Raw genomic sequence first — 23,929 nt, forward strand, 5'->3', positions numbered from 1 at the left:
AGAATAAATTTCAAAAAAAAAAAAAAACGTACGTCAAAAAATCTAAATGTATAGTATGAGAATGTCTTTGGAATAATATGCTTAATTGTCATGAAAATAATGTCACATTGCAAAAATCTTTATGGTTCCAAAATCAGGCTTGATTTTCTTTATGCTGAATATAATTTCTTATTTTTTTCTTTTTGATTTTAGAGTGAAATGTCTTTGTCTCTGTCAGTGCATCAGTCAGTTTGTATTTATGTAAATGAGTGTTTTTTTAATTGGAGTGTGTGTGTGTGTGTGTGTGTATCAGCCCGTCCCGTGACTGCTGTAGTCAAACACTCCCTTCTTAAAGAAAGGAGAGATGCTGCACACGGCGTGTTTAGAGAGGTGTAGTCCAAACTCGTCTGTTCTCAGAGGAGAAGAGGAGGAGGATGACATCATCACATGGAAGAAGTTCCGCAGGTATTGCTGGGAAAACACAATGGTATCATCAACATCTTAGATCAGTAAAACCCCTGTAGTTTTCATGAGGTTCTCATTCAAAAACATATCTGATTACCTCCAACTGATTCCGGCGTTCCGCAACCATTCGCTCATCTCTGTTCCCAAAAATCTTTTTGGGAGGGAAGTCCAAAGCCGCAAGCTAAAACAAGATTCAAGATTATCTAAAATATCTCATTAGTTTGGGATGAAATATATTAATATATAATAAAGAAGAAATCTTTTTTTTTTACATATATGCATGTATCAAAAGCAGCTTATGCATGCATTAATCTTAATTGCATATAAATATTGCAAAAAAATGTGATGGTCCTAAATTGTATTTTGGGGTGAAATTTATATATATATATATATACATACATATATATATAAAAAATGACAAATATTTCAAAAATTGCATGAATAAATCTGATCTGAAATTACTTAAATTTACTAAATTTATGCATTTATCCAATGCAACTTATGATGCACTCTCATGCATTTAATTAGTATGTACATTCTCTGTGAATCAAACCCCGTAACCTTGGTGTTACTCGCGTCATGCTCTACCAGCTGCATCACATTTGTTTCTTAGTATACATGTGGGTCATACCTTTGGATACTTCAGCTTCAGAGATTTGTGCATCTCCCGAAAACGACTGTATCTTCTGAACACCGTCCACGTTTCATCCAAAACAGTGATCTGAACACAGACACAAAACCCCAAGAGGTTTTTTTTTTTTTTTTTTTTACAGGAGGTGGCCAGATGGTCAATTTAATCATTCTTACAGATAATGCGGTGATTGTGATTGTATGAAATGCAGACGAACCTTGACTTCAAACTCGAAGTGTTCATCTTTTCCCTGACCACAAAGGACGTAACGGGGAATACTGATCTTGACTGGATCTTTAAGACTCTCTGGACTCGGATCCAGAGGAATTGACACCAGCCGCTGAGGAAAGACGGGCACTGACGGTCAGAAAGCATCCTCAACTGAAGTGTTAATGAAATAAAATTACCTAAATATACAAGACAGTACCTCATATTTCAGTTTGCGTTGATCAATGCGTTTTTTATCGTTGTCCTGAGAGATTAAAACACATTTCATTAGGTTCATAAAATAATTAACAAAACTTTAACAATCTCAATGACTAGTAGCTGATTTCAGAGAACAAGCAAGCACTTGTTTGTCATTTCCCATAAGTGAGGTAGAACAAAAAAAACAGTTTCATTGCAGGAACAGGTGAAATGCATCTATGCAAGACATCGGTGGGCAGGCTGCATGCTCCCAAAGTAGTAAACCACAGGAAAGACCCAATCTACTGATATCAGAGATTGTGAGCGGTATGCAAATTAAGGCTGGATCATGCAAATCACCGTCCACTCAGCTGGTGCTGATTGGCTGAGGCCTGTGCTTACCTCATCTGTCAATCTCACAGAGCTACCCTCACTATCCTGCTCCTCCTCCTGCAGAGTTAAACAACTTTGTTGATGCCAAAAACAACTCTGTGGGTTTTAATGCGTTTCTTGTGCATGACGAGGGTAAAATTAAACCATTTTTCTCCTCTTTTGCAAGCCCACACCGAACCTGTGCTTGCACACAAATCTCACAGAGAACAGTTTGGCTAATTCATTTGTGCTTTCGGCTAAAATCAGCACAGAAACAGCCCAAAAATAAGTGAATAAAAATGTATAGATTCTGTTTGGGCCTGCTTTTTTCAGTTTCACAAATGTACAAATAGTTGGCATCCAAACCAAAAAGAAAAGCAATTGTGCAACAGCATGTATATTTTATAATAGAATAATGATAGTAAGAACATGATGTTTTGGTCTTCAGTTTAAAGACAACATGAAACAACATATTTCACTTCTGTGCGGTAAAGTATTCTTGAGCGAGACAGAATATTCTGTAGAAAAGAATACAATTTTATTTGTTATAATAGTTTATTATTGGTTAATATTTTTCTCTGGTTATGTTGCCTTAGTTACATAGGCCCCAAAAAAATTGCTAGATTTTCTGAAGAAAACAGTTGTAAATAAATAAGTAAAAATAAAAAAAAAATGTTGTCTTTAAAGTGCCAGTCTGTCTGTTACAGTTTAAATGAGTGAGTGTGTTAGCTGTAGATTTATACCTGCAGTGAATCTGAAGACAGTGAGAGTGTGTTGTTATTCTCTCTATTCCACAGGTTCAGTTTCTGCAGCCTGCGCTGCACCTCTTCTTCAATATACACGTTAATCCTGAGAGGTAAACGGCCAGTTCAGCCACAAATGAAATTACTTACTGACAAAATCACAACCAAGCAGTAAGTCTTTACTACACACTGCTTGTTTGAGACCGTTAAGCAGCAATAAAAGGCAGCAGTGGTGCGTGTACCTCTCGTCTCCTATAGACAGGACAGTCGGGAGGGTCTGTATGGGGCTGACGGGTGACTGGTTCACATTGTTTTTTTCTTCCCCGCTCACACTGAGACTCCGCACGCTTCCTTCACTCTCACTGATCCTCTGCTTCAGCTCCGCGATCTCTCGCTCCATCCTGAGAAACACCCAGAACAAAATCATAAAGCAAAGACACAGCAGAGCGTCTCTAGGTTTATCACATTGGATTCCAGACAACCCCTGGAAGGGGTATCTAGAGTCCATAAAAAATTAGAGATTTTATTTATTTATTTTAGGGCTGTTAAAATTCATCTGTGCACTTAAGATTTTAATGAAATATAGTGTGTGAAACAATTATATTTTTACGTTCACATTCACTTTAATTTAATAGTATTTCATTATGCTTTCTAAAGACTGGTTAAGATTAAGACATTAATTATTCAAAATGATTAATGCATTATTTAAATTATTTTATATAAAATTTTTCTCATAATTTGTTTTTCTAAAGTAAAAATCTTTGAGAAGAATGTAAGTGTCAATCTCAGATACACTAAATAAAAAGTAAATATTTTCCAGATAATCTTTTAACAATTTGTATTAATATAATGACAATGTAAAAATCCAATTGTTTAATTTTGGAAACAATTATTTGTCTATAATATTACTATTAATTAATTTTATTATGTTCTTATACTTGCATATTATTGAGCTGCATTTTAGAGGGCAATATCATGTTTCAATTTGTTTTGACGCTTACAGGTATTAATAATATCACTATTAATTAATTTTACTATATTCTCATATTGTCTGGGTGCATTTCTAAGGTGCAATACCATGCAATACATACATAAGACTTATGTTTTGTGAGTGGTCTGGCATGGAAATATTCCTAATGAAATTAATATAAAGTTTTTACCATACCTTAATCATTGTCTCAAACAGTATAAATATGTATTTTTACATAACAATATACAGCTGTCTTTATTTTTATCAAAAGGGTCCCCTCTCAAGCTGTGCTAGTGTACTTCTAAAAAAACAACTACACACCTGTCCTGGTCCAGGTCTTGTGTTCCTGTAAACCTGGAAGTGCTCTGTCCTAGAGCGGACTGTGACCTCTTTCGGGGCCCTTCGGCGTCCGGCTCCAGACTGAGGCTCCTGCGGTAAGTGGAGTGTCTCCTCTCCAAGCGCGCGACCGCCTGCTCCAGAACCTCCCGCTGCTGTTTCTCCTTCCACTCCAGAATCTCCTTCTCCTTCCTGCGGACCTTCTCCTCCTGACGGGCCACGTTTGCTGTGAACTCGTACGACTGCTGGAGCTGCTGCAACTGCTCTGCGCTCGCGCTGTACTGAGACAAACGCTCCTCCTTCTCCTCCAGCTCCTTCTCTACCTGCAGAGAAAAACAGAGAGCAAAGAAAGATAAAGATGGATAAAAGCGAGATAAATAAGTATTTGTGAGATGCCACTACCAATACAAGTTTGCAGCTTATTCAGGTCAAGTGCCGCCCACTTAGACAGGAAGAGATCATCTGATTGATCAGAGTTTTACCTGATATAGAGTCTCATCCAGCTCTTTGTCCATAGCTTCTGGACTTCTGTCCAAACCAGGAGACCCTGTTCCTCCTCTAACTCTCTCCAGTAGCTCAGTGGCTCTTTGCCGCTCCTCTGAGACAGCGGGGAGGTGTTTCTCACAGAGAGATTGGAGCTGTCTCTCTTTAAACTGCAGCCTGTGCTCGGCCTGCTGGATCAGAACCTCCTCCTGTCCCAGACAGGACACGTCCTGAACGCCACGCTCCATCATATCACAGACCTGCAAGGACGAGAAGAGTGAATCACCAGAGTCTTGATTCAATTTGATTAGATTTTTTTTTATTCTCATGTTGATTCAATTACGATTCTATTACAATGTCCATTTTGCTCACATTTGAAAGAAGTTCTCTCTCTGCTGATGCTTTAAATTATTTAGTTTTTCTAATTCACTAATTCAAACCGGCAATTTGTCTTATGGAACTATTCATTAAAAGAACCGATTCCTAAGAGTCATTTGTTTCAGTAATCAGCCTATATTGGTCCCGATGGATGTTATAGACAGAGGCGGACAGTAACTAAGTACATTTACTTGAGTATTGTACTTAAGTACACTTTTAGAGTATCTGTACTTTACTTGAGTATTATTTTTTCTGGGAACTTATGAGTTTAACTTCACTACATTTGAAAGACAAATATTGTACTTTTCACTCCACTACATTTCTATCAAGGTCCTCGAAGTAGAAAGTCGTTAGCAGCTTTGAAAGTCAGTGGGTGATTTCTTTCTTCTCTAAAAACTATTTTTTTCAGACAGTTTATCAGTAATCACTCTTGGGGCTACATGAAGAGCTTTCCCAGCATTTTTTGAACACTGCCCAGTTCCAAATATGATATTTATTTATAACAATTCAATAATAAGAAGTTAATATTGTGGTTTATATTAGACACAATATTGTCTGATTTTGCTAAATTGTGTACGTGAAAATATTACCTATAAAGCCACAGAAGAACTGTTGTGCGTCTCCTAATAAAACACAATAGGTGTTGGACTTGAAGCAGCACTGCACAGACTGTTCTGTGTATGATATCAAAGTACTGCAAGAGCGATTAGACAGCATTTTTAAAATCTTGCTGTTTTGATTTTTTGTTAAAGCAGTGTTGCTGTTGTAAAAGTTATACAGCTACAGTTGTGTTGCTGGGTTTTAAAGCAGGTTTGATTTTTCTTTCTTTCTTATCACTCTGTATTTACAGCAATTTCACTGTCCACTCTGTTCAAATGTAATTGAATGGCTACATAGATGTGTGCACACACTGTCAGAGCTGTGAGATCACTACCATCCTGCTTTTGTGGGGGTGGGTAGGGTGTTAATTTTTCCCCCCATAGATTTTTAACATTCTAAAAGCTCTTTATTCCAAAGATACTACAAGCTAGTCAGTGTATTCAGTAGGTGTAATGTATTGTAAGTTGCTTCAGAAGTATTGCAAGTATTACATACAACAATAAAACAGTGCATTGACATAAAAAAGGAAATTTACTTTTGCTACTTAAGTACTTTTAAAAGCAAGTACTTCTGAACTTTTACTTGAGTAAAAATCTGTCTTTACAACTTTTACTTGTAATGGAGTAATATCTGACCAGCAGTATCTGTACTTTCACTCAAGTAATGGAGTTGAGTACTTTGTCCGCCTCTGGTTATAGATTTACTAAAAAGAACCATTAAAAAAAAAAAAAATTTGCTCATGAATTAACCTACACAGGCCTTGCTGCATTATGGTTGGATTAACTAAAAAGAATAGTATCAAAAGAGTTTTGTTCATGTATTGGACTACACAGGTTGTGCTGCATAATTTTTTGATTCACTACAAAGAATCATCTCAAAAGAGTAATTTGTCTGTGAATCAGACTACACTGGTCCTGTTGCATGTAACAGATTCACTAAAAAGATTCATCTCAAAAGAGTCAGTTGTTTGTGAATCAGACTACACTGGTCCTGTTGCATGTAACAGATTCACTAAAAAGATTCATCTCAAAAGAGTCAGTTGTTTGTGAATCAACCTACACTGGTCCTGTTGTATGTTACAAATTCACTAAAAAGAATCATCTCAAAAGAGTCATTTGTCTGTGAATCAGACTACACTGATCCTGTTGTATGTTACAAATTCACTAAAATAATCATCTCAAAAGAGTCAGTTTTTTGTGAATCAGACTACACTGATCCTGTTGTATGTAACAGATTCACTAAAAAGAATCATCTCAAAAGAGTCAGTATGTTACAAATTCACTAAAATAATCATCTCAAAAGAGTCAGTTTTTTGTGAATCAGACTACACTGATCCTGTTGTATGTTACAGATTCACTAAAAAGAATCATCTCAAAAGAGTCAGTTGTTTGTGAATCAGACTATGTTGTATGTTACAGATTCACTAAAAAGAATCATCTCAAAAGAGTCAGTTGTTTGTGAATCAGACTACACTGGTCCTGTTGTATGTTACAGATTCACTAAAAAGAACCTGTTTAAGAGAGTCATTTGTTGGTGAATTGGCCTACACAGGTAGCGCTGCATTATGTTTTGAGTCACTAAAAAGAATCATCTCAAAAGATTGTTACTTCGAACTTAAATTTAAATATTAATTTAAAAATGAACAAAATGGTATTTAAGTGTCGTAAATGTGCCACACTCTTATCACAATCATTAAAAATAAAACAAACAATGAAAACCTCCCCACATCAGTTTTCCTCTTGTTTGAGTGTGCTTTTGAAATAAGGACACCTGTACCTGTCTCTGTTTGTCCTTGTGTGTGTGCAGCAGCAGGCCGAGTGACGTGCGTTCATTGGCCACCTCCTGTTCCAGCCGGTCCTTCTGCTGGATCAGTGACTCCTCCAGCAAACTCAGCTCCTCCACCTGCATCTGTTTGAAATGTTCATACTGTGCCTGCGCGCTCCTCCGGGCCTCCTCCCCGCCCTCCTCCTCTCCATCGATCCGCGCCTCCTTCGCTCTGAGCAGCTCCTCCCTGAGCTCGGTGAGTGTCTGTCTCTCCTCTTCCAGTCGGCGCGCTTCATCCGGCGTGAGCAGGGCGGCCGCCTCCTCACTGCGCTCCCTCAGCTGCTCCTCTAGACGCCCAACCAGACTCAGCTGCTCCTTCTCTCGCTCCTCCAGACGCCTGGAAGTTATTATTGTGAAATATTGTTAAATAACTGATCTCGGTTTGAATATATTGTAAAATGTCATTTATTCCTGTGATGTTAAAGCTGAATTTTCAGCATCATTACTCCAGTCTTCAGTGTCACATGATCCTTCAGAAATCATTCTAATATGCTGATTTGCTGCTCAAGAAACATTTCTTATTATCAGTGTTCATATTTTCCACCTGTGTTCCAGCTTGAGTTTGATGGCCTGCTCCGCGCGCTCTCGTTTGAGCCGCTCCAGCTCACGAAGGAGCTCGGTTTGTTCTGCTCGATCTCGCTGGACCTGAGCCTTTTCATCCTCCTCCAGATCCTCCTCCTGCACTTCCACCTCCTCCAGCTTCTGCTTCGGCTGCAGTCTCCTCTGCTTCTGCTGTTCCTGTTCCTTCTGCTCTCTGTGTCTCTCCTCCTGAACACAACAGACATTAGCATATAAAAAAAGCCTCTGAAGTGCAAAAATCGATTTTAAAGTTTACAATATTTAAAATTTTGGCTCTTGGCTGGAGACAAAAACTAACCCTATAAAAAACAAATGAGTTTTGCAGCCATGTAGAGGGGAAAAAAACTGAACAATTCCAAAAATTGACAACCATAAAACGGCCTACTTCCTGATCAGCAGTCTGACCTGAAATCTCTCTTTCTCAGCGATCAAGTCTCGGAGGCGGCCCTCGATGTCCTGACTGCGTCTGCGCAGGCTCTCCTCCTGTCTGCGGATGCACAGCTGCACCTGCTCAGACTCCTTCCGCTGAGACTCCACCTCCTGCTGCATGCGCTCAAGCTCCGCCTTCTCACACTTCTGCTTTTCCTCCATCTCTTTTATCAGCCGCCTGGACCAGCAACAAAACAAAGGAAAAGAATTCTGATTAGGCCCAAAATTAATTAATTTGACATTATTTTATATAAAAGAATATATATTATTAGATAATTATTATTTATTATATAATAGTGATTACAAATACAATTATTTTACAAATAACTTGTATATAAAAAATATAATTGTAATATAATTATTATAATTTACAAAAATGATTCATAGTTTTATTATTGTAATTAAGTTACAAATTTACGCAGCTCGCCGTTTTGTTTGCAATTTTGTTTATTTGCCTAAGCTGATTTGGATAAAATCCCAAATTACATGTAAATAAGTGGATAGGACTGCTTTATGTAAATTACATATTTCGCTGAAGTATTTTGCGTATATTAATGTTTTATAAGTCACATGACACACCTTTTATTTTCCAGTTTTTCCAGTTCTTCTCTTTGCTGCCTTTCAAACTCTAGTCTGGAACATATAAGACACAATTAGTTTACACCCTTAAAACACACACACACACACACAAACCACAGCAAACTCACAATAGCACATGGGATGAGGGTCTGCATTTTTATGAGCACTGAGCGGTCACATTGCATGCGCTGCAACTATAAGCACGTGCTGCAGAATACACAACTTTAAATAAAAGAGATGGAAACACACAGTCAACTAAAGTGTTAGGATGATGATGATGAAGTGCTTCTCACAAGCATGATGAACAAAAAATGGAGAGACTGAACTGAACCCACAAATACTGACATTAATATGTATATAAAAACACAACAGTTAACATGAGAACACTAGTTGTGCTTTGGTTCTACCTGAGAAAGATGGGACCCTTTTCAGTGAAGAGACTGCCATGAAGAAGTTCACAAAGAGGAAACGTTACCAAATACTGCTGCACAAATCCAGACTATTAGTCTGAATTAATTTTATCTAAGGATAATTGAAAAAAATAAATGACTGAATTTTTGTGAACAACTCCTTAAAATAAAATAATATAATAAAAATAAAAAATAAAATTTCAATGTTTGGTGTTCATTTATGATATGTAGTTGGTGTAGTAAGTCATTGCCCAGGATCATGATCAGTCATTTTAGGGTTTTACAGGCCAATCAGTTTCCACATGCGTGATCGCAGATCCAAACCTCACCAACAAAAATAACAATAAAACCATCATAAAACTAATTTTTACTGTGCATTCTTCTATTAATGTGACAATGCAAAAAGTCAACATGCATTCTGTTGTTGTTTAGGGATGCATCGATAAAAAAAATAATAATAAAAAAAACTATAGCCAATACCCTAAATCTGTTTGGTTCAACCTGTTTTTTTTTGTTTTGGTAAACTGGTGTTTTCACTAGAGCAACCTAGTCCAACCTGAAAGTATTTATGCTCAAATTTTGGCATTAAAATATTACAATGTAAAGCAAAAATGTGTTCAATACTCTTGAGACCGGTCACAGAAAAAACATTGTTGAACTTGTAAAAAATAATATTATTTTCATCCAATAATGACTTAAACCATGGGAATTTATTTACATTAAACAAACTCAAGTACACTAACATTCAAAAGTTTGAGGCCAGTAAGATTATTTTAACATTTTAAATAAATATCTTCTGCTCACCAAGGCTGCATTTATTTGATCAAAAATACAATAAAAACTGTACTATTGTCAAATATTATTTCCATTTAAAATAGCTGTTTTCAATTTGAATATATTTTAAAATGTAATATATTCCAGTGATACAAAGCTGAATTTTCAGCATCATTACTCCAGTCTTCAGTGTCACATGATCCTTCAGAAATCATTCTAATGTGCTGATTTGCTGCTCAAGAAACATTTCTTCTTATCAATCTTTTTCAAGATTTTGTGATGAACAGAAAGTTAAAAAGAACAGCATTTATTTGAAATAAATCTTTTGTAACATTATAAATGTCTTTACTGTCACTTTTGATCATTTTAATGCATTCTTGCTGAACAAAAATATTTATCCCTTAAAAAACTCTAACTGACTTCAAACATTTAAAGATAGTGTAATATACCAAATTTCATGATGATCAGCCATTCAACTGAAACTATTGGCTGTTGTTGGTGGTCATTGTTGTATATTTGTCCAATTCATAATTTTAGGAAACCACTATATACATGCTTTATCTTCCATTAGTCAGTACCAGAATGGTAACTGATTTATCATGCATCCCTATTGGATCACTGATGATCTGGCAAGCTGTTTTAATGCACTGGGCATCAGCAGTACCAGCAATGGAGCCGGAGGGCATGAAGAGAGAGGAGGATGGAGAGAGGAGGGAAGAGAAGGCTCATGTGAAGGAAGAGAGGGAGGAGGGCTGAGGAAGAGGCGGCGGCGTGGGGAGGAAGATGCCACTCGCTCTGTTGCACACGCACTCCCACACACGTGGAGGCTTACCCAGGGTTATACAGCATGACTGTGGAGAGGTTTTCACAGGATTTGGACAGATCAGACATGGATAAGCTCAGGCTGGTGAGGAGGCCGCTCTGGAGAACCGGAAGAGCAGATATATTAACAAACGTGTGTGTGAGATGCTGAAGTTTTGTGTGTGAATTCCTCTCACCTTTCTCTTTTCTCGAAGTTTAGCCGCCTCTTTAGGATGATTGAATCTGAACATATTGGTTCTGCCGAGGAGAATGACAGCACCTGAGAAACACAAATGTACAAATAAATCTACAGTTTAATAAATGGGAAACATCAGCTTTGCATAAAACTGCATTCATATAGCTTATTTAATCAAAAATGAAATTCTTTGTAGAAAGGTGTATGTGTGACCTTGGTTGAGCTGGCAGGGCTCAGTGATCTGAACTCCATTGACTGAACATTGAGCGTCATTCAGAGGAATAAGAGTGACCGTTCCATTCTGATTCTCTATCAGACAGTGCTCACTTTCCAGACCCAAACCATGAAGAACTGCAAAGAGAGAGACAGCAAATATCTTTATGATTGACAGTACTGGCAAAATCTGGGTTGGGGTTAGGCAAAGATCTGAATTTCAATTCAACTCCAGTTGGAAATCTAAATTGAAATTGAACTGAAAATGGCAATCCAAAAGAATTTGAATTAAGAAACAAACAGGATACAGCATCTTGGATGGCCTGAGGGTGAGGACATTAACAGCAAATTTTCATTTTTGGGTGAACTATCCATTTAAGGGCAGGATTTCAATTGAATTTTTTTTTTTAAATGCATAAAACTGAAGCATTATTTTTGATTACATTTTTTAGTATCAATTACCCATAAATGCATCATCATACACAGGATGTTCCACTGATATTTGAATTGTAATTACAGTTAGAGGAATTTATCTTAAAATTGCAATTCAGAGATACCCATTTTGTGAGAAAACATAATTACATGATTAATTCTGATTATTTATAGAATTTTTTCCTCATCTGATCTGACATATTTAACTAAACTACCAGTAAAATAATTAACACTAACATTAAAACAGCACAACTAAATGTCCACATTTTCAAAAACATGAAATCATATCACATTATATAGATTTAATTAATATAGATCATTCTAGAAAACATATGGTGCATAAATTAAGACAGATTTTCATCGTGGCATTTCAAATGCTTATTATTAATATCATGTTTGTGTGCTGTCTCTGAATCAAATAATAACTAAAGAGATGGAGAGATAGTTCTGTCATTGAAGACTGTTAAACTCACTGATGTCCTGTTCATTAGTGGCATCGTCACGGCCAACGTATGTCCTTCCCTCCTGCAAACACACACAAACCCTGTAAATTCATATAATACAATCACATGAAATAAACAACATAATAAAGAAAAACTAATTCATTCGGTTGTAGCGGCGTCTTCATCTTCACTAGCCAATACCCTAAATCTGTTTGGTTCAACCTGTTTTTTTTTGTTTTGGTAAACTGGTGTTTTCACTAGAGCAACCTAGTCCAACCTGAAAGTATTTATGCTCAAATTTTGGCATTAAAATATTACAATGTAAAGCAAAAATGTGTTCAATACTCTTGAGACCGGTCACAGAAAAAACATTGTTGAACTTGTAAAAAATAATATTATTTTCATCCAATAATGACTTAAACCATGGGAATTTATTTACATTAAACAAACTCAAGTACACTAACATTCAAAAGTTTGAGGCCAGTAAGATTATTTTAACATTTTAAATAAATATCTTCTGCTCACCAAGGCTGCATTTATTTGATCAAAAATACAATAAAAACTGTACTATTGTCAAATATTATTTCCATTTAAAATAGCTGTTTTCAATTTGAATATATTTTAAAATGTAATATATTCCAGTGATACAAAGCTGAATTTTCAGCATCATTACTCCAGTCTTCAGTGTCACATGATCCTTCAGAAATCATTCTAATGTGCTGATTTGCTGCTCAAGAAACATTTCTTCTTATCAATCTTTTTCAAGATTTTGTGATGAACAGAAAGTTAAAAAGAACAGCATTTATTTGAAATAAATCTTTTGTAACATTATAAATGTCTTTACTGTCACTTTTGATCATTTTAATGCATTCTTGCTGAACAAAAATATTTATCCCTTAAAAAACTCTAACTGACTTCAAACATTTAAAGATAGTGTAATATACCAAATTTCATGATGATCAGCCATTCAACTGAAACTATTGGCTGTTGTTGGTGGTCATTGTTGTATATTTGTCCAATTCATAATTTTAGGAAACCACTATATACATGCTTTATCTTCCATTAGTCAGTACCAGAATGGTAACTGATTTATCATGCATCCCTATTGGATCACTGATGATCTGGCAAGCTGTTTTAATGCACTGGGCATCAGCAGTACCAGCAATGGAGCCGGAGGGCATGAAGAGAGAGGAGGATGGAGAGAGGAGGGAAGAGAAGGCTCATGTGAAGGAAGAGAGGGAGGAGGGCTGAGGAAGAGGCGGCGGCGTGGGGAGGAAGATGCCACTCGCTCTGTTGCACACGCACTCCCACACACGTGGAGGCTTACCCAGGGTTATACAGCATGACTGTGGAGAGGTTTTCACAGGATTTGGACAGATCAGACATGGATAAGCTCAGGCTGGTGAGGAGGCCGCTCTGGAGAACCGGAAGAGCAGATATATTAACAAACGTGTGTGTGAGATGCTGAAGTTTTGTGTGTGAATTCCTCTCACCTTTCTCTTTTCTCGAAGTTTAGCCGCCTCTTTAGGATGATTGAATCTGAACATATTGGTTCTGCCGAGGAGAATGACAGCACCTGAGAAACACAAATGCACAAATAAATCTACCGTTTAATAAATGAGAAACATCAGCTTTGCATAAAACTGCATTCATATAGCTTATTTAATCAAAAATGAAATTCTTTGTAGAAAGGTGTATGTGTGACCTTGGTTGAGCTGGCAGGGCTCAGTGATCTGAACTCCATTGACTGAACATTGAGCGTCATTCAGAGGAATAAGAGTGACCGTTCCATTCTGATTCTCTATCAGACAGTGCTCACTTTCCAGACCCAAACCATGAAGAACTGCAAAGAGAGAGACAGCAAATATCTTTATGATTGACAGTACTGGCAAAATCTGGGTTGGGGTTAGGCAAAGATCTGAATTTCAATTCAACTCCAGTTGGAAATCTAAATTGAAATTGAACTGAAAATGGCAATCCAAAAGAATTTGAATTAAGAAACAAACAGGATACAGCATCTTGGATGGCCTGAGGGTGAGGACATTAACAGCAAATTTTCATTTTTGGGTGAACTATCCATTTAAGGGCAGGATTTCAATTGAATTTTTTTTTTTAAATGCATAAAACTGAAGCATTATTTTTGATTACATTTTTTAGTATCAATTACCCATAAATGCATCATCATACACAGGATGTTCCACTGATATTTGAATTGTAATTACAGTTAGAGGAATTTATCTTAAAATTGCAAATCAGAGATACCCATTTTGTGAGAAAACATAATTACATGATTAATTCTGATTATTTATAGAATTTTTTCCTCATCTGATCTGACATATTTAACTAAACTACCAGTAAAATAATTAACACTAACATTAAAACAGCACAACTAAATGTCCACATTTTCAAAAACATGAAATCATATCACATTATATAGATTTAATTAATATAGATCATTCTAGAAAACATATGGTGCATAAATTAAGACAGATTTTCATCGTGGCATTTCAAATGCTTATTATTAATATCATGTTTGTGTGCTGTCTCTGAATCAAATAATAACTAAAGAGATGGAGAGATAGTTCTGTCATTGAAGACTGTTAAACTCACTGATGTCCTGTTCATTAGTGGCATCGTCACGGCCAACGTATGTCCTTCCCTCCTGCAAACACACACAAACCCTGTAAATTCATATAATACAATCACATGAAATAAACAACATAATAAAGAAAAACTAATTCATTCGGTTGTAGCGGCGTCTTCATCTTCACCACTCATACTGTAATGATCACTGCCCGATGTTCATTACCTTTAAGTGATAGAGAATGATGCCGGTGCTGAGCAGATCATCATCAATCCCGATGAGATGAGGCAGCTCTGAGTCCAGGATCACTCCGATTCCCTCCTTCCTCAGAGCCAGAGTTTCCTCCTGCTCGAAACACACACTCAGTGCCTGGCTCAGCGAACGAGGCCATAAAAATAAGATGCTGGACTGAAAGATAGCGACAAACCTTCAGGATGTTCTGCGTTTCATTCCATTTGTTCGTCCATTCCTTGGTCAGCTCCAACACCTGCGACAGAAAAACATGCACATGACTGTGTTATTTCATATCCTGCCATAACTAACATTTGAATTCATCACTGGCATTTCGCACAGCATTTATTAGCAAAAATTTGGCAAACAAATCCCTGCTGTTTAGCACATTATGAGCTTCAGTGTGTGAAAATGAATAGCTTTAGAAACTGCTTATTCAGTGCGACTGCGTCAGCTTGGAGGAGTGTACAAGTGCTGTTGTTATGTAATTATGAAAGGGTGCATGTTACCATAGCTTCATTATGGTGCAGTTCCTCCTCCATACTTAACGCTGTGGGGGAATCGAGCAGCGCTATCTGAAAATGAGACAAAATATAACAGCCAAGTCAGGTCACCTTTATTTATAAAGCGCTTTATACACTATAGATTGCTTCAAAGCAGCTTCATAGTAATAAACAGGAAAAAAACAGAATCAATTATGCAAACTTCTTCAAATATGAAACTAAAGCCCCGTTCACACCAAAAACGATAACTACAAAGATAACGATATTAGCGTCCACTAGAGGAATTTATCTTAAAATTGCAAATCAGAGATACCCATTTTGTGAGAAAACATAATTACATGATTAATTCTGATTATTTATAGAATTTTTTCCTCATCTGATCTGACATATTTAACTAAACTACCAGTAAAATAATTAACACTAACATTAAAACAGCACAACTAAATGTCCACATTTTCAAAAACATGAAATCATATCACATTATATAGATTTAATTAATATAGATCATTCTAGAAAACATATGGTGCATAAATTAAGACAGATTTTCATCGTGGCATTTCAAATGCTTATTATTAATATCATGTTTGTGTGCTGTCTCTGAATCAAATAATAACTAAAGAGATGGAGAGATAGTTCTGTCATTGAAGACTGTTAAACTCACTGATGTCCTGTTCATTAGTGGCATCGTCACGGCCAACGTATGTCCTTCCCTCCTGCAAACACACACAAACCCTGTAAATTCATATAATACAATCACATGAAATAAACAACATAATAAAGAAAAACTAATTCATTCGGTTGTAGCGGCGTCTTCATCTTCACCACTCATACTGTAATGATCACTGCCCGATGTTCATTACCTTTAAGTGATAGAGAATGATGCCGGTGCTGAGCAGATCATCATCAATCCCGATGAGATGAGGCAGCTCTGAGTCCAGGATCACTCCGATTCCCTCCTTCCTCAGAGCCAGAGTTTCCTCCTGCTCGAAACACACACTCAGTGCCTGGCTCAGCGAACGAGGCCATAAAAATAAGATGCTGGACTGAAAGATAGCGACAAACCTTCAGGATGTTCTGCGTTTCATTCCATTTGTTCGTCCATTCCTTGGTCAGCTCCAACACCTGCGACAGAAAAACATGCACATGACTGTGTTATTTCATATCCTGCCATAACTAACATTTGAATTCATCACTGGCATTTCGCACAGCATTTATTAGCAAAAATTTGGCAAACAAATCCCTGCTGTTTAGCACATTATGAGCTTCAGTGTGTGAAAATGAATAGCTTTAGAAACTGCTTATTCAGTGCGACTGCGTCAGCTTGGAGGAGTGTACAAGTGCTGTTGTTATGTAATTATGAAAGGGTGCATGTTACCATAGCTTCATTATGGTGCAGTTCCTCCTCCATACTTAACGCTGTGGGGGAATCGAGCAGCGCTATCTGAAAATGAGACAAAATATAACAGCCAAGTCAGGTCACCTTTATTTATAAAGCGCTTTATACACTATAGATTGCTTCAAAGCAGCTTCATAGTAATAAACAGGAAAAAAACAGAATCAATTATGCAAACTTCTTCAAATATGAAACTAAAGCCCCGTTCACACCAAAAACGATAACTACAAAGATAACTGTAAAGATAACGATATTAGCGGCCACACCAGCGAACGATATCGTCTGTTTATTCTAAGCGCACATGCGTCTGCCGCTTTAAATTCTTGAGCTCGTTACAGCAGGATGGATTCTGATTGGCTGTCAGTGTTTTATCATTCATCAGCTGGAAAAAAATAGTTTTGAAAGTGATCACAACCGTGATATCGTTCCTCTGTATCGTTATAGTTGTGGTGTGAACTATGCTATTCTTTAATATTGAGAACGTTTTTTAGAACTATATCTTTATCTTTATAGTTATCGTTCTTGGTGTGAACGGGGCTTTATTCAATATTAGCTGCTCTAAAAAAAAAAAACTGTGTAGTTTAATTCAATAGTAGTTCATTTCAGTAACTGCGTAAAGTTCATCAATTATGAAACAAGTTCAAAATTCAGCTAGAAACAGCTTGACAGAAGACAATAGTGTGCTTATTCAGCTTAAGTCAGTTCCATATTGATTCTATTCAGTTCAATAACTGTCAATGTTGCAAAATTAATCAATTATAGAACGAATCTGAATCAACAAAGCAGCTCCACAGCTCTAATAGCAAGTGAAAAGATCTATTAAAACTGATACTTAGATAAGAAAAGGAGATCCATCATTAAGACGTAAATAGCTTTAATCTTTTAGGGTAATTAGCAATTGTCAAATTCACGTTCAGACCTGATTTCCCTGCGCGAGCAGCGCTCTCAGCCGAGCGATCTCTGCCCGCAGTTCTCGTATAAGTCTAACGTTGGAATCCTCATTAATCGTGGGTTTGTTGATGATGTTTTTAGCACGATTAGCATAGCGCAGCGTGCTCAGCGTCTCGCCGTAGTTTACGTCCGCAGGCGATATAGCTGTACAAAAATATTTGAGATCTCACATGCATGACAAAAAACTGATTTAATAACTTTAAAGGTGTCGCTAAAAGTTTCACCATCAAGAAAACAAATGGTGTGACAATCAAGTAAAATGTAATAAATGATGTTCCTTTCTTCAAGCCATTGTCTGTGCAAATTACATAAGTGTTATGTAACAACTTAACAGATCCAGCCAAGACATCGAGTGTCACGTGATCCCTCACTCACTAGCGATCATGATGGTCTTTGAGTTTCCTCCCAGACTGTCCTTCAGGAGCCACGTGAGCACTGAGTCTCTGTAAGGAACAAACACTTGCTTCTTCTTCAAATGACTGTTCGCTCCTTCCATTGACAGATCAGCTACAATGACAGAAGGAGCCATCAGAATAACAATTAAAAGAGACAAAATTTTACCCATCTGTACCCAAAAGTTAATGTGAATTTAAGGAAATGAATCAAGACAATCAGAAGTGTGTCAGGGCAAAACAGCGCCTCTCACCTAAGGCGGAGATGACATTGCCCAGAGTGACCAGTGATTTGTTGATATTGCTGCCCTCTTTGAGCCGGACACCCGTGGCCCCTGTGGCATCGGCCCTCTCACTTCCTGCCAGGTCCACCAGGTGAATCTTACTGACTGTCTCACTCGGCATCACAGCATCAAACTTAGCCTGAGAAGAGGGAATAAAAACAAAATGTATGATATTATCCTTCTAACTTTATTTACTAGTAAAGGTATTTAGCATCTTTTGCTGACATCATGGATTTCTCAGCTGGTTCAAGCTCATGCAAATCCACATTCTATGGCAATAACACAAGTGTAGATACCTGTGTGAAGTTGATGGTGAAGATGGCGTGTGAGCGGCTACTAGTGTCGTTCATGCCGGTGCTGGCAGTCGTGCGGTTGATGTTTCCCGCCTCCATCAGCTCCTCCACATCATTATAGTTCTGCACGAGGTGCTTCGACAGGTCTGAAATCAATGAGGAAGCATTTATAAGAACTTACAGCACCTACACATGCAGACACCTTTGAATGCCGCATTCAAGTGTTTTTGCAATATTTACACAATATTTATTTAATGTTTAAATAATATTGACATTTTTACTCAATATGTATGCAATGTTTGCATAATACTGCAATATTCACTCAATATATACGTAATGTTTACTTTGTTACAATATTTAAGAAATGTTTACATAATGTTGTAATATTTACTCAATATTTATGAACTAATTAATGTTACAATATTTACATGTTTACGTAATATTGCAATAATATTTACTGAATGAGTAAATATTGCAAGATTAAGTAAATAATAAGTCAATATTAATTAATATGGCAATATTTACTTAATGTTTACATAATATTGCAATATTTACTGGTACTTAATATTACAATATTTACTCAATATATAAATAATATTGCAATAATTACTCCGTATTGTAATATTTACTCAGTATTTACATAATATTGCAATATTTACCAGTACTTAATATTACAATATTTACTTACTACATTTACTGAATATGTACTTAATATTGCAATATTTACCAGTACTTAATATTACAATATTTACTTACTATATTTACTGAATATGTACTTAATATTGCAATATTTATGTAATATTTACTTAAATGATTCCTTGAAAAAATTAAAGCAACGGTTACTTAATTGAACAATACCAGAAAGCTACATGCCACTGTTTTGATTAATTTACTAATATTTATATTAATGTTTTTTGTTTTTTAATTAGAGGAGTGTTATCCATAACATCTTTGTTTGGCTGTGACACTGAACTTAGTATGAGAATCATAAAATTTCACTAGTATTGTCACTGAGAATGTTTATCTTATGCATTGATTTGCAGAGTTTTGGTTAAGGATTGAAGTCATGTTCTTACCTTCTACATAGGGTCCCTCTTTAGGATGCTCTCTGACTCTGAGGTTATATGTCTCTGCCAGCTTTCTCCTTAACAAGTCCCGCACCCGTTCATTGTAAATCTCCAAGTAGCTGCCAGCATAATCAAAACATGACAGCTTCAGCAGTTTTTAATTTTTTTCTGTGTATGTATAGTATACTGCAACAGATCTTTACTTTGAAAATGTGCATGTGAATAAATATTAATTCTGTGCTACTAGGAGCACCAAAAAGAACTGTAATCTGACGTAAGCAATAAATGTGTGAGTTTGTGATGGGGACTGCTTGAAACTTTTATGCAACTCTGTTTGCTGCCCCTAAAGGTGCAGAAACATGGTGCACACTTCACCATTTGACTATCAGACTTTAGCTATCGAATACTGCAGGATTTTCACATATGACTTCTGAACTCAACTCACCTGACCTCTGTACGGAAAGAGGCTTCATCTCTCCGAGTCATTCCTGAAATTCGGCTGAATAATCCTTCACAGATCCGTGGGATCAGCCCGACGTCACCCTACGGCACAGCAAGTCATGATTCAGAGCCTGTATTCAGCTCAATACCTCTAAAAGCAGTCAAGGCTGATAAATCAACTGCCTGAGAGATTTACTGACATATATTTGAAATGACAAAACAAGCCTCAACCTTGGTTTTGGCAAAAGAAGACACTTGGATTAATAAAAAGGCTTACAGGGATGCCCATCATGGTGTGTGACTTCCCTGATCCAGTCTGGCCGTAAGCAAAGATGCAGGCATTATATCCTTCAAACGCTGCCTTTAACACATCAGTGCCCAGATCCTTGAACACCTGAAATCACACACACATCATGCTTGTGATATTACGGTATTTTTATATGCACCAGTGAAAAGCTGAAAACTGATAGTTAATCATAAAGTCAAGATATGAGCTCAAATGTACTGTTAATGATGGCTGGGCATTTACAATCTCTTTAAGATCAGGATTTGATTTAATCAGCCTCTGGGAAACCAACCATGAATACCAATATTTTAGTTTTCACTATATAACACAACACCCAAGATTGTTATTACGTGTCATCGTTTTGAGTAACAAACCTTTCTGAACACAAACGCTAAGAGGATTAGCTCCTAATGAGATCTGATTACTTTATTATACGTAAACAGTATATTAAAATAAACCCTTTTACAAACATGCTCTAGTTATTATTATCAAATGCTCATAATCTTTTTGAATGATATTGCATTGTGAATAGCATGAAGATATTTATTTGGCTATTAGGTCATGTAATTAAACTAGTTCGGTGATCTTGCAAGTAAGTGCACATTAGGACAAGATTATCTTTATATTCATGCATTAAGCAGATGCTTTTATCCAAAGCGACTTGCATTGCATTAAACATTCTCAGATTTAAATCTTAATAGTACAAATGATGTTAGAATTGATATGTTTGATTCATATCTGTGAATCAGTTTTTACTATTATTATGTATTGTTAATTTGGTGCATTTATTTTTTTTCATTTAATAAAATAAGTGTGGAAAGCATGTTCATATTTCCACTGACCTTCTCCTGTGAGACAAAGCTGGCGTTTTTACAGTCCGAAGAGTCGTAAGAGAAATCATACGTGAAAGTCTTTGTTCTCTCTCTTACAGAGTCTCCAGTCACTCCATCTGGTATCTGATGTAAAAATAGAATTAGCTCAAAATTGATACTTTTTTGAAACTATCATTTAGAGACTTTCAATGCAACATACTTTTAAGTTGGTGATGGTGGTTTTGTTGCCTTCCATTTCGATGATGCATTTGGCAGACAGGTCTTTCTCCCTGTGCCAAAAATCAATAATACATGAATAAAATATATATTTATGCACTTCATCTATTATTCACACACACTGTAAATCCATAGTCCACAGGCATTTACTCTCGAGGGAGACGATTTAATTTAGACCAATCAACAGATCAAACCAGGTGTCCATTTTCGACCTGATGCTTTTATGAGCTGTTTAAGGTGGAAAGCAGATTAAAACCACTAGTTCGTTTTTTTTACGCAATAATTTTTTTATTATTACAAATTAAATTATCAATTAGAGTTAAAGGGGTCATATGATGCGATTTCAAGTTTTCCTTTCTCTTTGGAGTTTCCTTTCTCTTTGGCGGCTCGTTCTAACACGCCCCCACATATCTACCTCACTATGTGCAAATATTAGCATAATGCCGCCCAAATGTGCACGCACAGAAAGAAGGCGTGGTTTCAGTAACCGCAGTTAGTGTTGAAGCAGCATGTCAGGGAGACGCCGTGTATTTCTAAGCGAAAGCAAAAGCACTTTATTTGGCCTTCCAGAAAGTAGATGCATTTAGGAATCTTTAAGATAAAAAGAATGTGTTTTTTGAACATTAAAGCATGTCAACATATTCTGTTACACCAAATAATGATCTTTTAAAAAGCATCATATGACCCCTTTAAAATAGTTAAAATGAAAAATTAATTTTGGATCTCAGTATTAGCATTTTTTTGTCAATTTTATTGAGCACTGCCATATACAATCTGAATCAGACACAGGAATAACCAGAAAATTACTGAATTAAGTAATGATATTTCTGCTCTACTATGACAACAGCACCATGCAGTTAGCCACTCCAGTGAAAATCCTCACACAGCGCGTCTAGGATCAGGAGATGTTTCGGAAAGAATGATTCCCAGAGACATACAGAAGCTACACAAGCTGTATGCTAAATCCACACAGGTTTGTGTGCAATGTGCATTTAGCCCCACAAATTCTCAGTCTTACTTTAAAGCATGTTTATACTTCTTATTGCACTCATGCATGATTTCTTGATGATATTCACATTATTGTAAAACATTCATTAAATTCATTATATGCTGCAAATTAAAGACAAAAATTAACAATATTTATACAAACATTATAATTATTTTATGTATTATTAAATGTATTATTATGAATCATATATTTTTTATTTATTTTTTATTTTAATTGTGATAATAACAAAAATATACTTTTATTATTATTATTATAAATGACAAATATTATGATAATAAATACATGGTCTGGGACAGTCTCAAGACAAAGGGGGCTGAAAATGGAGAGAGAGAAAAAAAGATGAGTCCACTTTCAAGAGAACTTGGGCATTTTTCATCCGGTTCACTTTCGATCGGATTATTTACAATAGAGTCCAGTGTCAGCTCAGGGACCGCCAGGTTCGAATCTGACCTGCGTCGTGACAGCTTTCCAAAGGAAAAAAACCCTCAATAATAATGAATAGAATATTAATACATGCCGAATGTTAATAACGAGAAAAACAGCTCACTAGTTTGATTTTACGTGTATTTAATGTTTGTGTTGTCGTGCCTTTCACTCCGCAGCTGCTGCGACATTATTCACGCCGATGTTTACGTGTTTGTTTATTCGGTGAATTATGTGTTTAAGACGCACTCACCGTCTGTTCATGGGCCGGACCCGCACTGCCACCCGAACCGATGCCATGGCACATCCCTGAGCACCAGAACCACACACACACACTTCAGCAGTCAGTTCTCATAGGTGACTGACACAACTCTGACCGGCTCCGGCTGGTGCGACTGTATCCGCGGAAAACAGCTCAGTGTGTCCGTGAGAGGAGCTGGTGACGCTCGTCTAGTGTTCACTCAACAGTCAGCATGTAAGAAGATTAATTAGTCCGGGACGCTGTTGTTCAGTTCGTATTATTTTCCCGGAGTGATTCTTCACAGCGTCCTGCTCTTTGCTGGCAGTAGGGCGGCATACGGAACACATGGCGGACGCGACGCTGCCACCTGCCGGCCTGGAGTTATCATGGATCATGCCTGGAACAACATCACATGGTCTGATGATATCAATGTAAATCAATTCATTTATATTAGAACAAAACTACCTGGTATAATAACACAAATACGAGGTATCAGCGCATTACCATTACAAAATAATAAAATGTTGTTTTGTTCTCATGCCTGGAACAACATCACATGGTCTGATGATATCAATGTAAATCAATTCATTTATATTAGAACAAAACTACCTGGCAGGGGCGTAGCCATCATTTCAAAAGTGGGGGGGACGGAATGTCTAGTGTTATACCTGTTTTTTCCCTTGTCTAATTGACAGGTTTTATTTTTAATCGTACCTTTTTTGCTTTATATGCTTATTTAT

The 23,929-nt window shown here is 36.6% G+C and overlaps 1 protein-coding gene across 4 annotated transcripts; it reads right to left on the reverse strand.

Annotated features, from left to right (window-relative positions):
* Nucleotides 1-44: 44 nt before the first annotated feature.
* On the reverse strand, nucleotides 45-23,423 carry LOC107583193 (kinesin-like protein KIF16B). Of its 4 annotated transcripts, none has more exons than XM_016269323.1 (31): nucleotides 23,202-23,423; nucleotides 21,500-21,569; nucleotides 21,310-21,423; nucleotides 20,459-20,575; nucleotides 20,186-20,283; nucleotides 19,750-19,859; nucleotides 18,677-18,819; nucleotides 18,351-18,519; nucleotides 18,080-18,211; nucleotides 17,673-17,848; nucleotides 16,736-16,801; nucleotides 16,423-16,482; nucleotides 16,221-16,340; nucleotides 16,022-16,073; nucleotides 13,748-13,885; nucleotides 13,536-13,618; nucleotides 13,370-13,458; nucleotides 8,774-8,827; nucleotides 8,171-8,372; nucleotides 7,731-7,954; nucleotides 7,139-7,523; nucleotides 4,384-4,644; nucleotides 3,887-4,224; nucleotides 2,838-2,996; nucleotides 2,596-2,701; nucleotides 1,883-1,927; nucleotides 1,503-1,547; nucleotides 1,293-1,415; nucleotides 1,076-1,165; nucleotides 542-625; nucleotides 45-450 (listed from the first exon to the last, which is right to left on the reverse strand). In XM_016269323.1, exons 1-31 carry the CDS (start codon nucleotides 23,246-23,248, stop codon nucleotides 289-291), a joined length of 4,062 nt encoding a protein of 1,353 aa, XP_016124809.1. In that variant the 5' UTR covers nucleotides 23,249-23,423; the 3' UTR covers nucleotides 45-288. The 4 variants fall into 4 exon arrangements, with proteins under 4 accessions (XP_016124809.1, XP_016124808.1, XP_016124810.1 ...); XM_016269322.1 differs by having other exon boundaries at nucleotides 1,883-1,930; XM_016269324.1 differs by lacking the exon at nucleotides 1,883-1,927.
* Nucleotides 23,424-23,929: the final 506 nt, after the last annotated feature.

This window comes from Sinocyclocheilus grahami, unplaced genomic scaffold, assembly GCF_001515645.1.
Source record: "Sinocyclocheilus grahami isolate Dianchi unplaced genomic scaffold, SAMN03320097.WGS_v1.1 scaffold51.1, whole genome shotgun sequence".
NCBI classification, from domain to species: Eukaryota; Metazoa; Chordata; class Actinopteri; order Cypriniformes; family Cyprinidae; genus Sinocyclocheilus; species Sinocyclocheilus grahami.